We start from the raw sequence: 16,729 nt of genomic DNA, 5'->3' as shown, positions 1-16,729 counted from the left end.
AGTGTAATCCCACTCTCCCCCTCACTCCCTGTACCCTTTAATATCCCACCCAGTCTAATCCCACTCACTCCCCGCACCCTTTAATATCCCACCCAGTCTAATCCCACTCTCCCCCTCACTCCCCGCACCCTTTAATATCCCACCCAGTCTAATCCCACTCTCCCCATCACTCCCCGCACCCTTTAATATACCACCCAGTCTAATCCCACTCTCCCCCTCACTCCCCACACCCTTTAATAACCCACCCAGTCTAATCCCACTCTCCCTCACTCCCCACACCCTTTAATAACCCACCCAGTGTAATCCCACTCTCCCTCACTCCCCGTACCCTTTAATATCCCACCCAGTCTAATCCCCCTCACTCCCCGCACCCTTTAATATCCCACCCAGTCTAATCCCACTCTCCCCCTCACTCCCCGCACCCTTTAATATCCCACCCAGTCTAATCCCACTCTTCCCCGCACCCTTTAATATCGCACCCAGTCTAATCCCACTCTCCCCCTCACTCCCCGCACCCTTTAATATCGCACCCAGTCCAATCCCCAAGTGAGCCTGGTGGAACCTATCAGTGCAGCTCGGAGAAGCATGTGGTTTCCAAGAACTAGTTGTTGTCGTTGTGAAGTTTCGCCGATGATGTTGAAAAACACAAATGTGACTGTGTCGCATTCCACAAAATAAATTGCACCTTCGCCACTATCTGGCTCCCTGCTGTCTGAACACGAACATAACGGTTTCAGATCCTGGGACTCGGGCAGAATGCAAAGTACTTTAGGTGTCTGGGTCATGAGAAACCCAGTCTCTGTTGTTATCCTGATCTGTCTGATGTTATTGTTAATCTGGGGCCATATGATGGTTCCCGATCCGCAGGAGGAGCACCGCACAGCGGCGGCTGTCGCGGAGACTGCGCGGCTGGGCAGGGAGCTCACACAGCTCCGGGCAGAGAAGGTACGTCTGCAGAAACGTCTGCAGCAGTCGGAGGCGAAAGCCGAGGGTCTGGAGTCCCAGCTCTCGCAGGTCAAGCTCAGCCTGAAGGAGGACATGGTGAGTCGGAGGGGCAGTACTGAGGGAGCGCCGCACTGTCGGAGGGGCAGTACTGAGGGAGCGCCGCGCTGTCGGAGGGGCGGTACTGAGGGAGCGCCGCGCTGTCGGAGGGGCGGTACTGAGGGAGCGCCGCGCTGTCGGAGGGGCGGTACTGAGGGAGCGCCGCGCTGTCGGAGGGGCGGTACTGAGGGAGCGCCGCGCTGTCGGAGGGGCGGTACTGAGGGAGCGCCGCACTGTCGGAGGGGCGGTACTGAGGGAGCGCCGCGCTGTCGGAGGGGCGGTACTGAGGGAGCGCCGCGCTGTCGGAGGGGCGGTACTGAGGGAGCGCCGCGCTGTCGGAGGGGCGGTACTGAGGGAGCGCCGCGCTGTCGGAGGGGCGGTACTGAGGGAGCGCCGCGCTGTCGGAGGGGCGGTACTGAGGGAGCGCCGCGCTGTCGGAGGGGCGGTACTGAGGGAGCGCCGCGCTGTCAGAGAGGCGGTACTGAGGGAGCGCCGCGCTGTCGGAGGGGCGGTACTGAGGGAGCGCCGCGCTGTCGGAGGGGCGGTACTGAGGGAGCGCCGCGCTGTCGGAGGGGCGGTACTGAGGGAGCGCCGCGCTGTCGGAGGGGCGGTACTGAGGGAGCGCCGCGCTGTCAGAGGGGCGGTACTGAGGGAGCGCCGCGCTGTCGGAGGGGCGGTACTGAGGGAGCGCCGCGCTGTCGGAGGGGCGGTACTGAGGGAGCGCCGCGCTGTCGGAGGGGCGGTACTGAGGGAGCGCCGCGCTGTCGGAGGGGCGGTACTGAGGGAGCGCCGCGCTGTCGGAGGGGCGGTACTGAGGGAGCGCCGCGCTGTCGGAGGGGCGGTACTGAGGGAGCGCCGCGCTGTCGGAGGGGCAGTACTGAGGGAGCGCCGCGCTGTCGGAGGGGCAGTACTGAGGGAGCACTGCACTGTCGGAGGGGCAGTACTGAGGGAGTGCTGCACTGTCGGAGGGGCAGTACTGAGGGAGTGCTGCACTGTCGGAGGGGCAGTAAAGTGCTTTGGGACCTCCTGAGGTGGCTATTGGAATGCCAGTCCTTCTTCACTCAAAGGGCTCTGTTCTCTGGGAGAATTTACTGTCGGTGATTATCACTAAAATGAAACAACTGCACCCCAGCCTCTCTCCCGCACTTCTCCATAGCAACCTTACATCACATGTGATCCTAGACAGTGCTTCGGCAGGCTCTTCCACCACAGTGTGCATCACAGCCAGGCCTGGTATCCAGACACACACACGCACTCCTGCAGGTTTCCCTAAACCACTTTGCTTTGTAATTACCCTCCCCATCTTTATTAATCTTTTCTCGACTACACTTCCAGCCAGTCAGCTCTCTGGATTCTTCCTAGTTGTCTCTCTCCTCTGTGCGATTATTATCGTTCCTCCAAATCCAGCCTCTTGTGCATTCCCCGATTTTCGTCGCTCCACCATTGGCGGCCGTACCTTCAGTTGTCCAGGTCCTAAGCTCTGGAATTCCCTCCCTAAACCTCTCCGCCTCTCCAACTCTCTCTCCTTCTTTAAGACAGGAAATCGGGGCTGCGTGAGAGGCCAGAATGGGAGGAGTACTGAGATCTCGGAGGGCTGTGGAGCTGGAGGAGGAGACAGAGATAGGGAGGGAGTGAGGCCATGGAGGGATTTGAAAACAAGGATGAGAATTTTGGATGTGATTCCGGCTTGCAACCCTCCCAGTCCCTCTCCCAAAAAGACGATCCTTCCATCAGTGGCTATTCAACTGTGGGCAGCATCGCAGTTGAGCCTGATCCTGTCCTCGCACAGACTGATCCCACACAGTCTAATCCCACTCTCCCCCTCACTCCCCGCACCCTTTAATATCCCACCCAGTCTAACCCCACTCTCCCCCTCACTCCCCGCACCCTTTAATATCCCACCCAGTCTAATCCCACTCTCCCGCTCACTCCTCGCCCCCTTTAATATCCCATCCGATCTAATCCCACTCTCCCCCTCACTCCCCGCACCCTTTAATATCCCACCCAGTTTAATCCCACAATCCCCCTCACTCCCCGCACCCTTTAATATCCCACCCAGTCTAATCCCACTCTCCCCCTCACTCCCCGCACCCTTTAATATCCCACCCAGTCTAATCTCACTCCCCGCACCCTTTAATATCCCACCCAGTCTAATCCCACTCTCCCCCTCACTCCCCGCACCCTTTAATATCCCACCCAGTCTAACCCCACTCTCCCCCTCACTCCCCGCACCCTTTAATATCCCACCCAGTCTAACCCCACTCTCCCCCTCACTCCTCGCACCCTTTAATATCCCTTCTGTTCGAGGTGTTATCTAAATCCTGTTTTAATTGCTTGCTGTGGGAGATGTTATTGACTCGGATCAGTTGCCCAACATGCCGACATAACACAGACCCTACAGGCCAACAAGTCTCTCACTGGGTGAAGCACTTTTACATTTTTAGACGATGTGCTGTATAAATCCAAGTCTTTCTTTCATAAATAAAAGGAGAAAATACTGGGAAACTCTCAGCAGGTCAGGCAGCATCTGTGACATGCGAAGCCCAGTTAACGTTTCAGGTCAATGACCTTTCGTCAGTTCTGGATTTCAACAGCCGCAGTATTTTTCTCAAGTGCACCTTTCATCCTCGCCTTGAGCTGGAGAGATACCGGACCCCTCAACGTTCCCCGTAATTTCTTTTTGGGGCCCTTTAACGGGCTGCCCGGCCCATTCAAAAGTCCGTGCAGGCGCGTGTTTTTTATTCCAATTTAAAGCTTGCTCACCAGCTGCCCGAGACCCCTGGAGCACTGCGCTGGATCCCTGGAGCGCTGCGCAGTCGCGCAGCTTAAGGCGAACATTGCTGAACTCCCAGGACTGTGGAGTCTCACCCAGGACCTGAAACTGTTTTTCTGACAATTCCCCTTTAATTGAGCCTGGTGGAACCTATCAGTGCAGCTCGGAGAAGCATGTGGTTTCCAAGAACTAGTTGTTGTCGTTGTGAAGTTTCACCAATGATGTTGCAAAACACAAATGTGACTGTGTCGCATTCCACAAAATAAATTGCACATTCGCCACTATCTGGCTCCCTGCTGTCTGAACACGAACATAACGGTTTCAGATCCTGGGACTAGGGCAGAATGCAAAGATCTTTCGGTGCCTGGGTCATGAGAAACCCAGTCTCTGTTGTTATCCTGATCTGTCTGATGTTATTGTTAACCTGAGGCCAGATGATGGTTCCCGTTCCGCAGGAGGAGCACCGCACAGCGCCGGCTACCGCGGAGATTGCCCGGCTGGGCAGGGAGCTCACACAGCTCCGGGCAGAGAAGGTACGTCTGCAGAAACTTCTGCAGCAGTCGGAGGCGAAAGCCGAGGGTCTGGAGTCCCAGCTCTCGCAAGTCAACCTCAGCCTGAAGGAGGACACGGTGAGTCGGAGAGGCAGTACTGAGGGAGTGCCGCACTGTCGGAGGGGCTGTACTGAGGGAGTGCCGCACTGTCGGAGGGGCAGTACTGAGGGAGTGCCGCACTGTCGGAGGGGCAGTACTGAGGGAGCGCCGCACTGTCGGAGGGGCAGTACTGAGGGAGTGCCGCACTGTCGGAGGGGCAGTACTGAGGGAGCGCCGCACTGTCGGAGGGGCAGTACTGAGGGAGTTTTGCACTGTCGGAGGGGCAGTACTGAGGGAGCGCTGCACTGTCGGAGGGGCAGTACTGAGGGAGCGCCGCACTGTCAGAGGGGCAGTACTGAGGGAGTGCCGCACTGTCGGAGGGGCTGTACTGAGGGAGCGCCGCACTGTTGGAGGGGCAGTACTGAGGGAGCGCCGCACTGTCAGAGGGGCAGTACTGAGGGAGTGCCGCACTGTCGGAGGGGCAGTACTGAGGGAGTGCCGCACTGTCGGAGGGGCAGTACTGAGGGAGTGCCGCACTGTCGGAGGGGCAGTACTGAGGGAGTTTTGCACTGTCGGAGGGGCAGTACTGAGGGAGCGCCGCACTGTCGGAGGGGCAGTACTGAGGGAGCGCCGCACTGTCGGAGGGGCAGTACTGAGGGAGTGCCGCACTGTCGGAGGGGCAGTACTGAGGGAGTTTTGCACTGTCGGAGGGGCAGTACTGAGGGAGCGCTGCACTGTCGGAGGGGCAGTACTGAGGGAGCGCCGCACTGTCAGAGGGGCAGTACTGAGGGAGTGCCGCACTGTCGGAGGGGCTGTACTGAGGGAGCGCCGCACTGTCAGAGGGGCAGTACTGAGGGAGTGCCGCACTGTCGGAGGGGCAGTACTGAGGGAGTGCCGCACTGTCGGAGGGGCAGTATTGAGGGACTGCTGCACTGTCGGAGGGGCAGTACTGAGGGAGTGCTGCACTGTCGGAGGGGCAGCACTGAGGGAGTGCTGCACAGTCGGAGGGGCAGTAAAGTGCTTTGGGACCTCCTGAGGTGGCTATTGGAATGCCAGTCTGATGCGCCATCAATTACTCCAAAGACTGAGGTTAAGCGAGTAACAACCAGGCTTTTATTAACTAAAGAATGAAGGTCTAGTCTCGAGTGGTCGACCCGTCCAGAATACTAAGGGACTGGGAGGTAGTCACTTATATACCTGGAATAGTGGGAGGAGTCAGCCGAGGCATGTCCAGACCTGTACCTAGTGGAATACACATACACATACAGACAGGTATAACAGTGGTTTACCACATTCACCCCTTGTTTAAAAATGAGTCCGGCGGGGTGAAGTGTATTTAAAAGTTCGTGTATTGGAGTCTCTCCGGAGGTCTTGTCTGCCGCTGTGATCGACGTGGCGACGGCCGGGGTGGTGGAGCTTCCGGCGTCGCGTCCCGTGTAGGCTGGGGCACTGGAGTGTAGTCCTCGTGGGTGACGGTCCAAGGCGAGCCGGCTGCTGGGGTTGGATATCGGGTCGTGGGGGGGGGTGGTAATGGGTAGTGGTTTACAGCGGTCCCCGAGGGTGTCGTGGGGGGGGGGTGGTAATGGGTAGTGGGTTACAGCGGTCCCCGAGGGTGCGAGGTCTCGTCTGGAGACTGTGTCCTCCCGCCCGTCCGGGTACGCAATGTAAGCGTACTGGGGGTTGGCGTGGAGGAGGTCGACCCTCTCGACCAGGGGGTCCATTTTATTGGTCCTCACGTGTCTTCTCAGTAGTACCGGCCCTGGGGACGTCAGCCATGGTGGTAACGCTGTCCCCGATGTGGACTTCCTTGGGAAGACAAACATTTTCTCGTGAGGGGTGGCATTGGTGGCAGTGCAGAGCAGTGACCGAATCGAGTGGAGCGCATCGGGGAGCACCTCCTGCCAGCGGGAGGTCGGAAGGCCCCTAGACTTTAAGGCTAGTAGGGCGGCCTTCCAAACTGTTGCATTCTCTCTTTCCACCTGTCCGTTCCCCCGGGGGTTGTAACTGGTGGTCCTGCTTGTGGCTATACCCCTAGCGAGCAGGTACTGGCGGAGTTCGTCGCTCATAAACGATGAGCCCCGGTCGCTATGGATATAGCTGGGGAAACCGAACAGGGTGAAGAGGCTGTTCAGACATTTAATGACCGTGGCACTGGTCATGTCCGGGCAGGGGATAGCGAACGGGAAACGGGAGTACTCGTCAATGATGTTGAGGAAGTACACATTGCGGTCGGAGGAGGGGAGAGGCCCTTTAAAATCGACGCTCAGGCGTTCGAAAGGGCGAGTGGCTTTTATCAGGTGGGCTCTGTCTGGTCTATAAAAGTGCGGTTTGCACTCAGCGCAGACTTGGCAGTTCTTGGTCATGGTCCTGACCTCCTCAATAGAGTAAGGCAGGTTGCGGGCCTTGATGACGTGGAAGAACCTGGTGACCCCCGGGTGGCAGAGGTCATTGTGGAGGGCCCTCAGCCTATCGATCTGCGCGCTGGCGCAGGTGCCACGCGATAGGGCATCTGGGGGTTCATTGAGCTTCCCAGGCCGGTACAAGATCTCGTAATTGTAGGTGGAAAGTTCGATTCTCCACCTCAAGATCTTGTCATTTTTGATTTTGCCCCTCTGCTTGTTGTTGAACATAAAAGCAACTGAACGCTGGTCAGTGAGCAGGGTAAATCGTTTTCCGGCCAGGTAGTGCCTCCAATGACGCACAGCCTCCACAATAGCCTGGGCCTCCTTCTCGACCGCGGAGTGTCTGGTCTCCGGGCCCTGGAGGGTTCGTGAGAAGAATGCCACAGGTCTCCCCGCCTGATTAAGGGTGGCGGCCAGAGCGAAGTCGGACGCATCGCTTTCCACCTGGAAGGGGATGGATTCGTCCACTGCGTGCATGGTGGCTTTGGCAATGTCCTCCTTGATACGGTGGAAGGCCGAGCGGGCCTCTGCCATCAGGGGAAAAGAGGTGGATTTGATCAGCGGACGGGCTTTGTCTGCATAGTAGGGGACCCACTGGGCGTAGTAGGAAAAAAACCCTAGGCACTTCTTCAGAGCTTTTAGGCAGTGGGGCAGTGGGAGTTCCATAAGGGGACGCATCCGGTCCGGGTCGGGACCGATGACCCCGTGTTCCACAACACAGCCAAGGATGGCGAGGCGGTCTGTGCGGAATATGCACTTCTCCTTGTTATATGTCAGGTTCAGGAGTTGGGCGGTGCGGAGGAATTTCTCGAGGTTTGCGTCATGGTCCTGCAAGTCATGGCCGCAGATGGTCACATTGTCTAGGTAAGGAAAAGTGGCCTGCAGCGCGTTTTGATCGACCATCCGGTCCATCTCCCTTTGGAAGACAGAGACCCCGTTGGTAACGCCAAAGGGAACCCTAAGGAAGTGATAGAGGCAGCCGTTTGCCTCAAAAGCAGTATACTGGCGGTCTTCAGGGCGGATGGGGAGCTGGTGGTACGCTGATTTCAGGTCAGTGGTCGAAAAGACGCGGTACTGCGCGATCTGGTTGACCATGTCAGCTATGCGGGGGAGTGGGTAGGCGTCCAGCAGGGTGTAGCGGTTTATTGTTTGGTTGTAATCGATGGCCAGGCGTTGTTTCTCGCCGGTCTTAACGACCACAACCTGGGCTCGCCAGGGGCTGGAGCTGCCCTCAATAATCCCCTCCTTCAGGAGCTGCTCCACTTCGGTTTTGATGAAAACCCTGTCCCCAGCACTGTATCGCCTGCTCTTTGTGGCGATGGGCTTACAGTCGGGGGTGAGGTTAGCAAACAGTGGAGGGGGTGGGACTCTGAGTGTGGAGAGGTTGCATCTGGTGCGCGGCGGGCAATTTGGAGGCTGCTGGCTGCGGACTGTGAGTGGGGGGAGGGGGCCACCGTACGCCATCGTAACACTTTTGAGGTGGCACTGGAAATCCAACCCCAGTAGAACGGCAGCGCAAAGTTGGGGCAGGACCAGCAGTTTAAAATTATTGAACACAGTCCCGTCTACTACTAGTGTCACCACGCAGTAGCCGCCAATGTCCGCTGACTGGGACTCGGCGGCCATAGAAATCCGCTGGTGCGCAGGCAGGACTGGGAGAGAGCAACGCCGCACCGTGTCGGGGTGGATGAAGCTCTCTGTGCTCCCGGAGTCAAAAGGGCAGTTTATTGCATGGCCGTTTACCTTAACGTCCATTTTGGACCGAGCTAGTTGGTGCGGTCTCGTTTGGTCCAGCGTAACAGAGGCCAGCGTAGGGGTCGGTGTGTCGCTGCGGGTATCAGATGGGGGGGGGGGGGGGTTGGCGGCCTGCTGCGTCCCGGCTGGTGTCCAAGATGGCGGCGTCCATGATTCCCATGTGGCTGGAGTCGTCCAAGATGGCTGCTGCTGCGGTGGTTCGCACATGGCTGGGGAGGCCCAAGATGGCGGCCCGCACGGCCCACACGCGGCGCTGTTGGGGGCCCAAGATGGCGGCTCGCACGGCCCACACGCGGCGCTGCTGGCGTTCGGGGTGGCTTTGGCCTTGCAGACGCTAGCGTAGTGTCCCTTTTTCCCGCAGGTCGCATTCTTCGCCGGGCAGCGCGCTCTGGGGTGTTTGGCCTGGCCACAGAAGTAGCATATCTGGCCTTGGGATACTGCTGTCTGGCTTTGGGACACTGCTGCGGTGGTTGGGCCGTTGTTGGGCTGTGGCTGGGGTGGCACGGTGCTATGGGGCTGTCCTACCGTGTCCCAGGTTGTCGTTCCCCGCGGCGTCCACGGTGCAGAGGAGTAGGCATCCATGCCCCGGTAGGCTGCGTCCAGCGTTAGTGCGATTTCGGAGGCTTTGTCGAGGGTGAGGTCACTCTGCTCCAGCAGTCGCTGTCGGGTGTAGTTGGACCTGTGGCCCACTACGAAGGCATCCCGGATCAGTTCCTCCGTGTACTTAGTGGGCGTTACCGCCTTACACCCACAGGCCCGGCCAAGCACGGACAGTGCTTAGAGGTATTCCTCAGTCGATTCCCCAGGTTGTTGCTTGCGACTCCCCAGGAGGTGCCTGGCGTAAACTTCATTCACAGGGCGCGTGTACTGGGTCTTGAGGAGCTGGAGGGCGGCTGTGTACGAGGTCGCGTCCCGGATGACTGAGTACACTCGGTGGTTCACCTTGGAGATCAGGACAGACAGTTTGTCCGCATCCGTTGCGACCGCAGTGGAGGCAGTCAGGAATGCCTCGAAGCACATGAGCCAGTGAGCAAACTTGGTGGAAGCGTCCGCTTCCCGACTGTCCAGGTCCAGGCATGCTGGTGTGAGGATCTTCTCCATTATAAAAAATTTAGTTAATAAAATTGATGCACCATCAATTACTCAAAAGACTGAGGTTAAGCGAGTAACAACCAGGCTTTTATTAACTAAAGAATGAAGGTCTAGTCTCGAGTGGTCGACCCATCCAGAATACTAAGGGACTGGGAGGTAGTCACTTATATACCTGGAATAGTGGGAGGAGTCAGCCTAGGCATGTCCAGACCTGTACCTAGTGGAATACACATACACATACAGACAGGTATAACAGTGGTTTACCACACAGTCTTTCTTCACTCAAAGGGCTCTGTTCTCCGGGAGAATTTACTGTCAGTGATTATCACTAAAATGAAACAACTGCACCCACCCAGCCTCTCTCCCGCACTTCTCCATAGCAACCTTACATCACATGTGATCCTAGACAGTGCTTCGGCAGGCTCTTCCACCACAGTGTGCATCACAGCCAGGCCTGGTATCCAGACACACACACACACTCCTGCAGGTTTCCCTAAACCACTTTGCTTTGTAATTACCCTCCCCATCTTTATTAATCTTTTCTCGATTACACTTCCAGCCAGTCAACTTTCTGGATTCTTCCTAGTTGTCTTTCTCCTCTGTGCGATTATTTTCGTTCCTCCAAATCCGGCCTCTTGCGCATTCCCCGATTTTCATCACTCCACCATTGGTGGCCGTGCCTTCAGTTGACCAGGTCCTAAGCCCTGGAATTCCCTCCCTAAACCTCTCCAACTCTCTGTCCTCCTTTAAGACTTTCCTTCAAACCTACCTCTTTGACGAAGAAGAACATAAGAAATAAGAGCAGGAGTCGGCCATTCGGCCCCTCGAGTCAGTAAGATCATGGCTGATCTTCGACCTCAACTTCACTTATGTTTCTCTTTCCTTATGTGGCTCGGTGTCAAATCTTGTTTGATAATCGTTCCTGTGCAGCACCTTGGGACGTTTTACTACGTTAAAGGCGCTATATAAATACGAGTTGTTGTTGTTGCTGTATGGGCTGTGTACATGTTGCTGTCGAATGGCATTTATAACCTAGACAGTCCCCCCAACCCCCACCGATCAATTTATTTATCGATAAATAATCAATAAATTTATTTAATTATAAGTTGCGAGTTCCTCACGATGCTCTCCCAGTGCGGCCACCCTGTAACCAGAGATTATTCTAGAAGCCTGGGTAGAAATATCAATGTAATTACTGTAGAAATTACTTTTTTTACATTATTGCTTGTTCATTTTATGTGCTGTCTTTTTATGTCTTTTATTTATTTTATGTCTGCTTTATTTATATTTAAAGTATGTCTGCGTGTATATGTCGGTATGTGTTTTTTTGTGATGGCGCCGATGAAGATGGCTGCCGTCCTTGCGAGCTCCGTGCGTACCAGGCAGCTCAGTGTTCTTGCTGCTTGGTGCTGTCGGCTCGTCAAGAAAAAAGCATTTCACTGACTAGATTACACTTGTATTTAGTTATGTGACCAATAAAATTGAAATTGAAATTGATCAGTGAGCTGTAAACAGACACTTTTTTGAGGGACCTTTAGCTACCCTGGTGACAAGTTGCAGATTCAATCATTTCTCTTGCCTGCACAGTGGGACTGTGCCCGTCAGTGCCTGCAAAACACAACAACTTGCATTTATATAGCGCCTTTAACGTAGTAAAACATCCCAAGGTGCTTCACAGGAGCGATTATCAAACACAATATTGACTCCGAGCCACATCATGAGATATTAGGACAGGTGACCAAAAGCTGGGTCAAAGAGGTCGGTTTTAAGGAGCATCTTAAAGGAGCAGAGAGAGGCGGAGAGGTTTAGAGAGGGAATTCCAGAGCTTAGGGCCCAGGCAGCTGAAGGCACGGCCGCCAATGGTGGAGTGATGGAAATCGGGGATGTGTGGGAGGCCAGAATTGAAGGAGCAGAGAGATCTTGGGGGGTTGTGGGGCTGGAGGAGGTTACAGAAATAGGGAGGGGTGAGGGCCACGGAGGGATTTGAAAACAAGGATGAGAATTTTGAAATCGAGGTGTTGCCGGACCGGGGGCCAATGTAGGTCAGCGAGTACAGGGGGTGATGGGCGAACGGGACTGGGTGTGAGTTAGGACACGGGGCAGTGAGCACAGGGGGTGATGGGTGAACGGGACTTGGTGCGAGTTAGGACACGGGGCAGTGAGCACAGGAGGTGATGGGTGAACGGGACTGGGTGTGAGTTAGGACACGGGGCAGTGAGCACAGGGGGTGATGGGTGAACGGGACTCGGTGCGAGTTAGGACACGGGGCAGCTGAGTTTTGGATGAGCTGAAGTTTACGGAGGGTGGAAAATGGGAGGCCGGCCCGGAGAGAACTGGAATAGTCGAGTCTGGAGGTAACAAAGGCATGGATGAGGGTTTCAGCAGCGGATGAGCTGAGGCAGGGGCGGAGACGGGCGATGTTACAGAGGTGGAAGTAGGCGCTGTTGAGTTCCTGGGTCTGTGCCAATTAACCCTTTCACCCTTAAGTTCCGAAAGATTCGGTTTAACCCTTATTGGTGACAGCGATTATACTTTATTCAGTGTAAGCGAGACTCGATACATCACTAGTATCTGAGCAGTGGTTAACAAGGCGCATTCAAGTGTTATATTACCTGTTGTGCCCTGGGTAGAAAGGTTACGATCTCCACAGGCGAACCCCCGCCAGCCCGTTAGCCCCTTAGACTCTGCGTACGGTCGGTGTCGCGCATGTGGTCCCTCCACCAGTCCGCCCCTCCACCAGTCCGCCCCTCCACCAGTCCGCCCCTCCACCAGTCCGCCCCTCCACCAGTCCGCCCCTCCACCAGTCCGTCCCTCCTGGCCCGTCTGTGGATAGTCCCAAGCTTCTCTGCCGAATACCCCCACAACCCTTGTGTCTAAGAGGGCGAACCCCCTCTTATATCCCTTCTTCACAGCAATGTCTATGGGGACCAGTTAACCCAATCACAGACTTGCACCTGAATTTCACTACCCAGTTATAGGGATGCCACGTGCTCACTGGTCCCGCCCGCCCCTGTCAGGCCATCACCCTCACGACCCCCTCCTTCTCCTGACACCATCTGTGTTTCACTCCCTAACAGGGCCTAATTCAAACAAGACATGGTGTCCTTGTCCATCATTTATCTCGCCTGGGAAAAGAACAGTTATGATTCACTATGACTTCGCAGTTGTCCATATCAGGGTCTCTGGAATTTTGCCAAGCTGGCCTCGTTGGTTTGCAGGCAGCTATTCTTTTATGAGAAAATGCTGAAATGGTCTTTTTAAATTTTGATCAAGAAGGACCCATGAGTCTTTAGTTTTCTTCCATCTCACCTCCGAAACCAGGGCCGCCCATGGCATATCACAACAGGTTTACAAGTAGGATCATAAGTGCAACCATTACATCATGAAATCTTTAATCTACAATTAATGATGGTATGAATTGATTATATTTCGGGTCAGTTAGTAAGTGAATGTGTAGTGGAGACTTTCCCAGTATTCTCACCGTGTTCCTGGTGATGGTAAAGATGTTTGTTTCTTCGCTGCGACTTTAAATAAAAGATGCCTGTGAGCAGGCCACGCAGTATTAGTCACACCGTGTACTTTGTACCAAATTCCCTCATCCCAACAAGGACAAGTTCACGTTTTGCATCGCACCCCGCCATTTCGAGGGACTGATTAAGTACCACGGGGAGGGGGGGGAATACAGATGAGGAATGACCTAATTGAATGGCGGAACAGGCTCGGGGGAGGGCGGAGGGGGGTGCTGAATGGCCTCCTCCTGTTCCTATGCCCCAATTTAGTACTGCTGAGTTCTAATTAACCACTGCCACAGGCTGGAGATTCCCAGATCAAAGGGATAAGTGTTTTTTTTGGGACGTCGGTAGTTCGTTCGTTCTTTCCTTCTTTCTTTCCTCCTTTCTTTCTTTTCCTCCTTTCATTCTCTCTTTCTCCCTCCCTCCCTCATAGAGTGACCTCAGTCCTTTCTCCTGTCTGCCATCCCACTGCGTCACCCAGCTTTCCCAAAGGGACCTGACAAATATTTTACCCATGTCTCTTTTTTTGGTTGTCTTTTTTTGCACCTTTTTAAACAGACGTCCCTGCAAAAGCAGATCGCAGTTCAGGAGAAAACCATCGCAGACCTACGGAAACAGAACAAGGACCTGAAGAATGAAAACACTAACCTGCAAGGTCAGTACAACAATAACTTGCATTTATCTAGCGCCTTTAACGTAGTAAAACGTCCCAAGGTGCTTCACAGGAACGATTATCAGACACAATTTGACACCGAGCCACATAAGGATATTAGGACAGGTGAAAGAGGTCGGTTTTAAGGAGGTCTTAAAGGAGCAGAGAGAGGCGGAGAGGTTTAGGGAGGGAATTCCAGAGCTTAGGTGCACGGCCGCCAATTGGATTAAAATCGAGGATGTGCAAGAGGCCAGAATTGGAGGAGCGCAGATATCTCGGGGGGGTGGGGGGGGTGGGCGGTGGGGGAGGTTGTGGGGCTGGAGGAGGTTACAGAGATAGGGAGGGGCAAGGTCATGGAGGGATTTGAAAACAAGGATGAGAATTTTAAAATCGAGGTGTTGCTGGACCGGGAGCCAGTGTAGGTCAGGGGCGATGGGTGATTGGTGCGAGTTAGGATGCGGGCAACAGAGGTTTGGATGAGCTCGGAGGGTTGTAGGGCTGGAGGAGGTTACGGAGAGAGTGAGTGTCGAGGCCATGGAGGCACAGACTCGCGGATTAAACCCTCCGAGATCCATCAGAAGCGTCGCTGCTCTTTATTTTTGCAAAGAAGTTAAGAAGCACAGCAAGGAAAGGATTCATCGACCGCCAACTCCAGAGATTCCTCTTCTCGTGGAATAAGTCCGGCCAAATTGGACAGAGGAAAATCGGCAAACCGGAATCACTGGGATTCCCATTCCCAGTGATCCCTGCTGGAAACATGAGGACGTCAGGCCTCGGCAGTGATGCCCCCCACGCCAGAATAGCCCGATGACGCTCACTAACTGGACTCAGGCTCCAAGAATGGGCCACTTCTGGGTTGGTCGCTGATCCAAGTGGACCTGAATCCCATCAAGAGCCATTGCATTCAGTAGAGGTAGAGGAGAGCATTAGAAAAATGAATAAGGGGGAGGATTTTTAAAAAAAATTATTCTGGGTCAAACACAGCATGAAATACTGAAAAGGCCCAGGGAGCAAGTTAAAGGCTGTTGTAACTCACTGGGACTCCCGCTCACTTTGCGATTTCAACAGGTTTTTTTACTCTTACTTTATTAGGTGATCTGAAACGTTGCAAAGCGGATTTTTCCCACCTGAAACGGGAGCAACAGAACCAGGAGCAGAAACTCAGTGGGCTGGCTGACAGACTGGAAGAGAAACAGAGGGAAGTTCATAAGTTGAATCACCAAACCTCAAGCCTGTATCGGCAACTGTAAGCGCCCGTGTGTCTCTTAAATAAAATTTTACATTGAGAAGCACTGGAGATTGCTCAAGGTCCAGAGATAGGCACACAGCAGCAGGAAACTGGAGGAGATTTGGATATATATTTGAAAAGGACAATTTTGCAGGGCTGTGGGGAAAGAGCAGGGGGGAGTGGGACTAATTGGCGAGCTCGTTCAAAGAGCCGGCACAGACACGATGGGCCGAATGGGCTGCTTCTGTGCTGTGTGATTCTATGAGCGAGGATGAGGTGGAAAGAAAGAAAGACTTACATTAATATAGCTCCTTTTACAATCTTGGGACGTCCCAAAGCGCTTTGCAGCCAATGAAGTACTTTTGAAGTGTAGTCACTGTTGTAATTTGGAAACACGGCAGCCAATTTGCGCACAGCAAGCTCCCACAAACAGCATTGTGATAATGAGCAGATAATCTGTTTTAGTGATGTTGGTTGAGGGATAAATATTGGCCCCAGGACACCGGGGAGAACTCCCCCTGTTCTTCTTCGAAATAGTGCCGCGGGATTGTTTACGTCCACCTGAGAGAGCAGACGGGGCCTCGGTTTAACCTCTCATCCAAAAGACGGCACCTCCGACAGTGCGGCACTCCCTCAGCACTGCACTGGAGTCTCAGCCTAGATTTTTGTGCTCAAGTCTCTGGAGTGGGACTTGAACCCACAACCTTCTGACTCAGAGGTGAGAGAGAGTGCTACCCACTGACAGCTAAAGGAATGGGGGGAGGGCATCGCAATAGGGTTGAATAGTGGAGATGTGAGGATGGCCGAATATTCTGGAGATTTCCTCAATTCTCTTTGGCGAAGAGGGAGTGTTTCAACAGAACATTCCCTCAGGAAGGTCAATGGGTGGGTAGAGTCCATGATAGGGGAGAGTGTCCAGAGGCTGTGGGAGGAGATTCAATGGGTGGGTTGAGTCCGTGATAGGGTAGAGTGTACATGGGCTGTGGGAGGAGATTAAATGGGTGGGTAGAGTCCGTGATAGGGTAGAGTGTACATGGGCTGTGGGAGGAGATTAAATGGGTGGGTAGAGTCCATGATCAGGGAGAGTGTACATGGGCTGTGGGAGGAGATTAAATGGGTGGGTAGAGCCCATGGTAGGGGAGAGTGTCCATGGGCTGTGGGAGGAGATTAAATGGGTGGGTAGAGTCCATGATAGGGGAGAGTGTACATGGGCTGTGGGAGGAGATTAAATGGGTGGGTAGAGTCCATGATAGGGTAGTGTGTACATGGGCTGTGGGAGGAGATTAAATGGGTGGGTAGAGTCCATGATGGGGGAGAGTGTACATGGCCTGTGGGAGGAGATTAAATGGGTGGGTAGAGTCCATGATAGGGGAGAGTGTACATGGGCTGTGGGAGGAGATTAAATGGGTGGGTAGAGTCCATGATAGGGGAGAGTGTACATGGGCTGTGGGAGGAGATTAAATGGGTGGGTAGAGTCCATGATAGGGGAGAGTGTACATGGGCTGTGGGAGGAGATTAAATGGGTGGGTAGAGTCCATGATAGGGGAGAGTGTCCATGGGCTGTGGGAGGAGATTAAATGGGTGGGTAGAGTCCATGATAGGGTAGTGTGTACATGGGCTGTGGGAGGAGATTAAATGGGTGGGTAGAGTCCTTGATAGGGGAGAGTGCCCATGGGCTGTGGGA

At 54.5% G+C, this 16,729-nt stretch overlaps 1 protein-coding gene across 1 annotated transcript in view; it reads left to right on the top strand.

The window, feature by feature from the left end:
* Positions 1 to 605: 605 nt before the first annotated feature.
* LOC147108003 (uncharacterized) overlaps positions 606 to 16,729 on the top strand; it is a 39,234-nt gene continuing 23,110 nt past the window's right edge. Inside the window, exons 1-4 of the mRNA XM_086005981.1 lie at positions 606 to 1,041; positions 4,270 to 4,443; positions 13,724 to 13,820; positions 14,910 to 15,063. Coding sequence (XP_085862107.1) covers positions 757 to 1,041; positions 4,270 to 4,443; positions 13,724 to 13,820; positions 14,910 to 15,063 — 710 coding nt within the window. The 5' untranslated portion in view covers positions 606 to 756. The remainder of the gene's footprint in view (positions 1,042 to 4,269; positions 4,444 to 13,723; positions 13,821 to 14,909; positions 15,064 to 16,729) is intronic.

This window comes from Somniosus microcephalus, chromosome 13 (assembly GCF_052327205.1).
Source record: "Somniosus microcephalus isolate GS21.2 chromosome 13, FLI_Smic_1.0, whole genome shotgun sequence".
Lineage (NCBI taxonomy): Eukaryota > Metazoa > Chordata > Chondrichthyes > Squaliformes > Somniosidae > Somniosus > Somniosus microcephalus.
The sequence above is the reverse complement of the archived record's forward strand: the minus strand, read 5'-3'. Positions and strand labels throughout refer to the sequence as shown.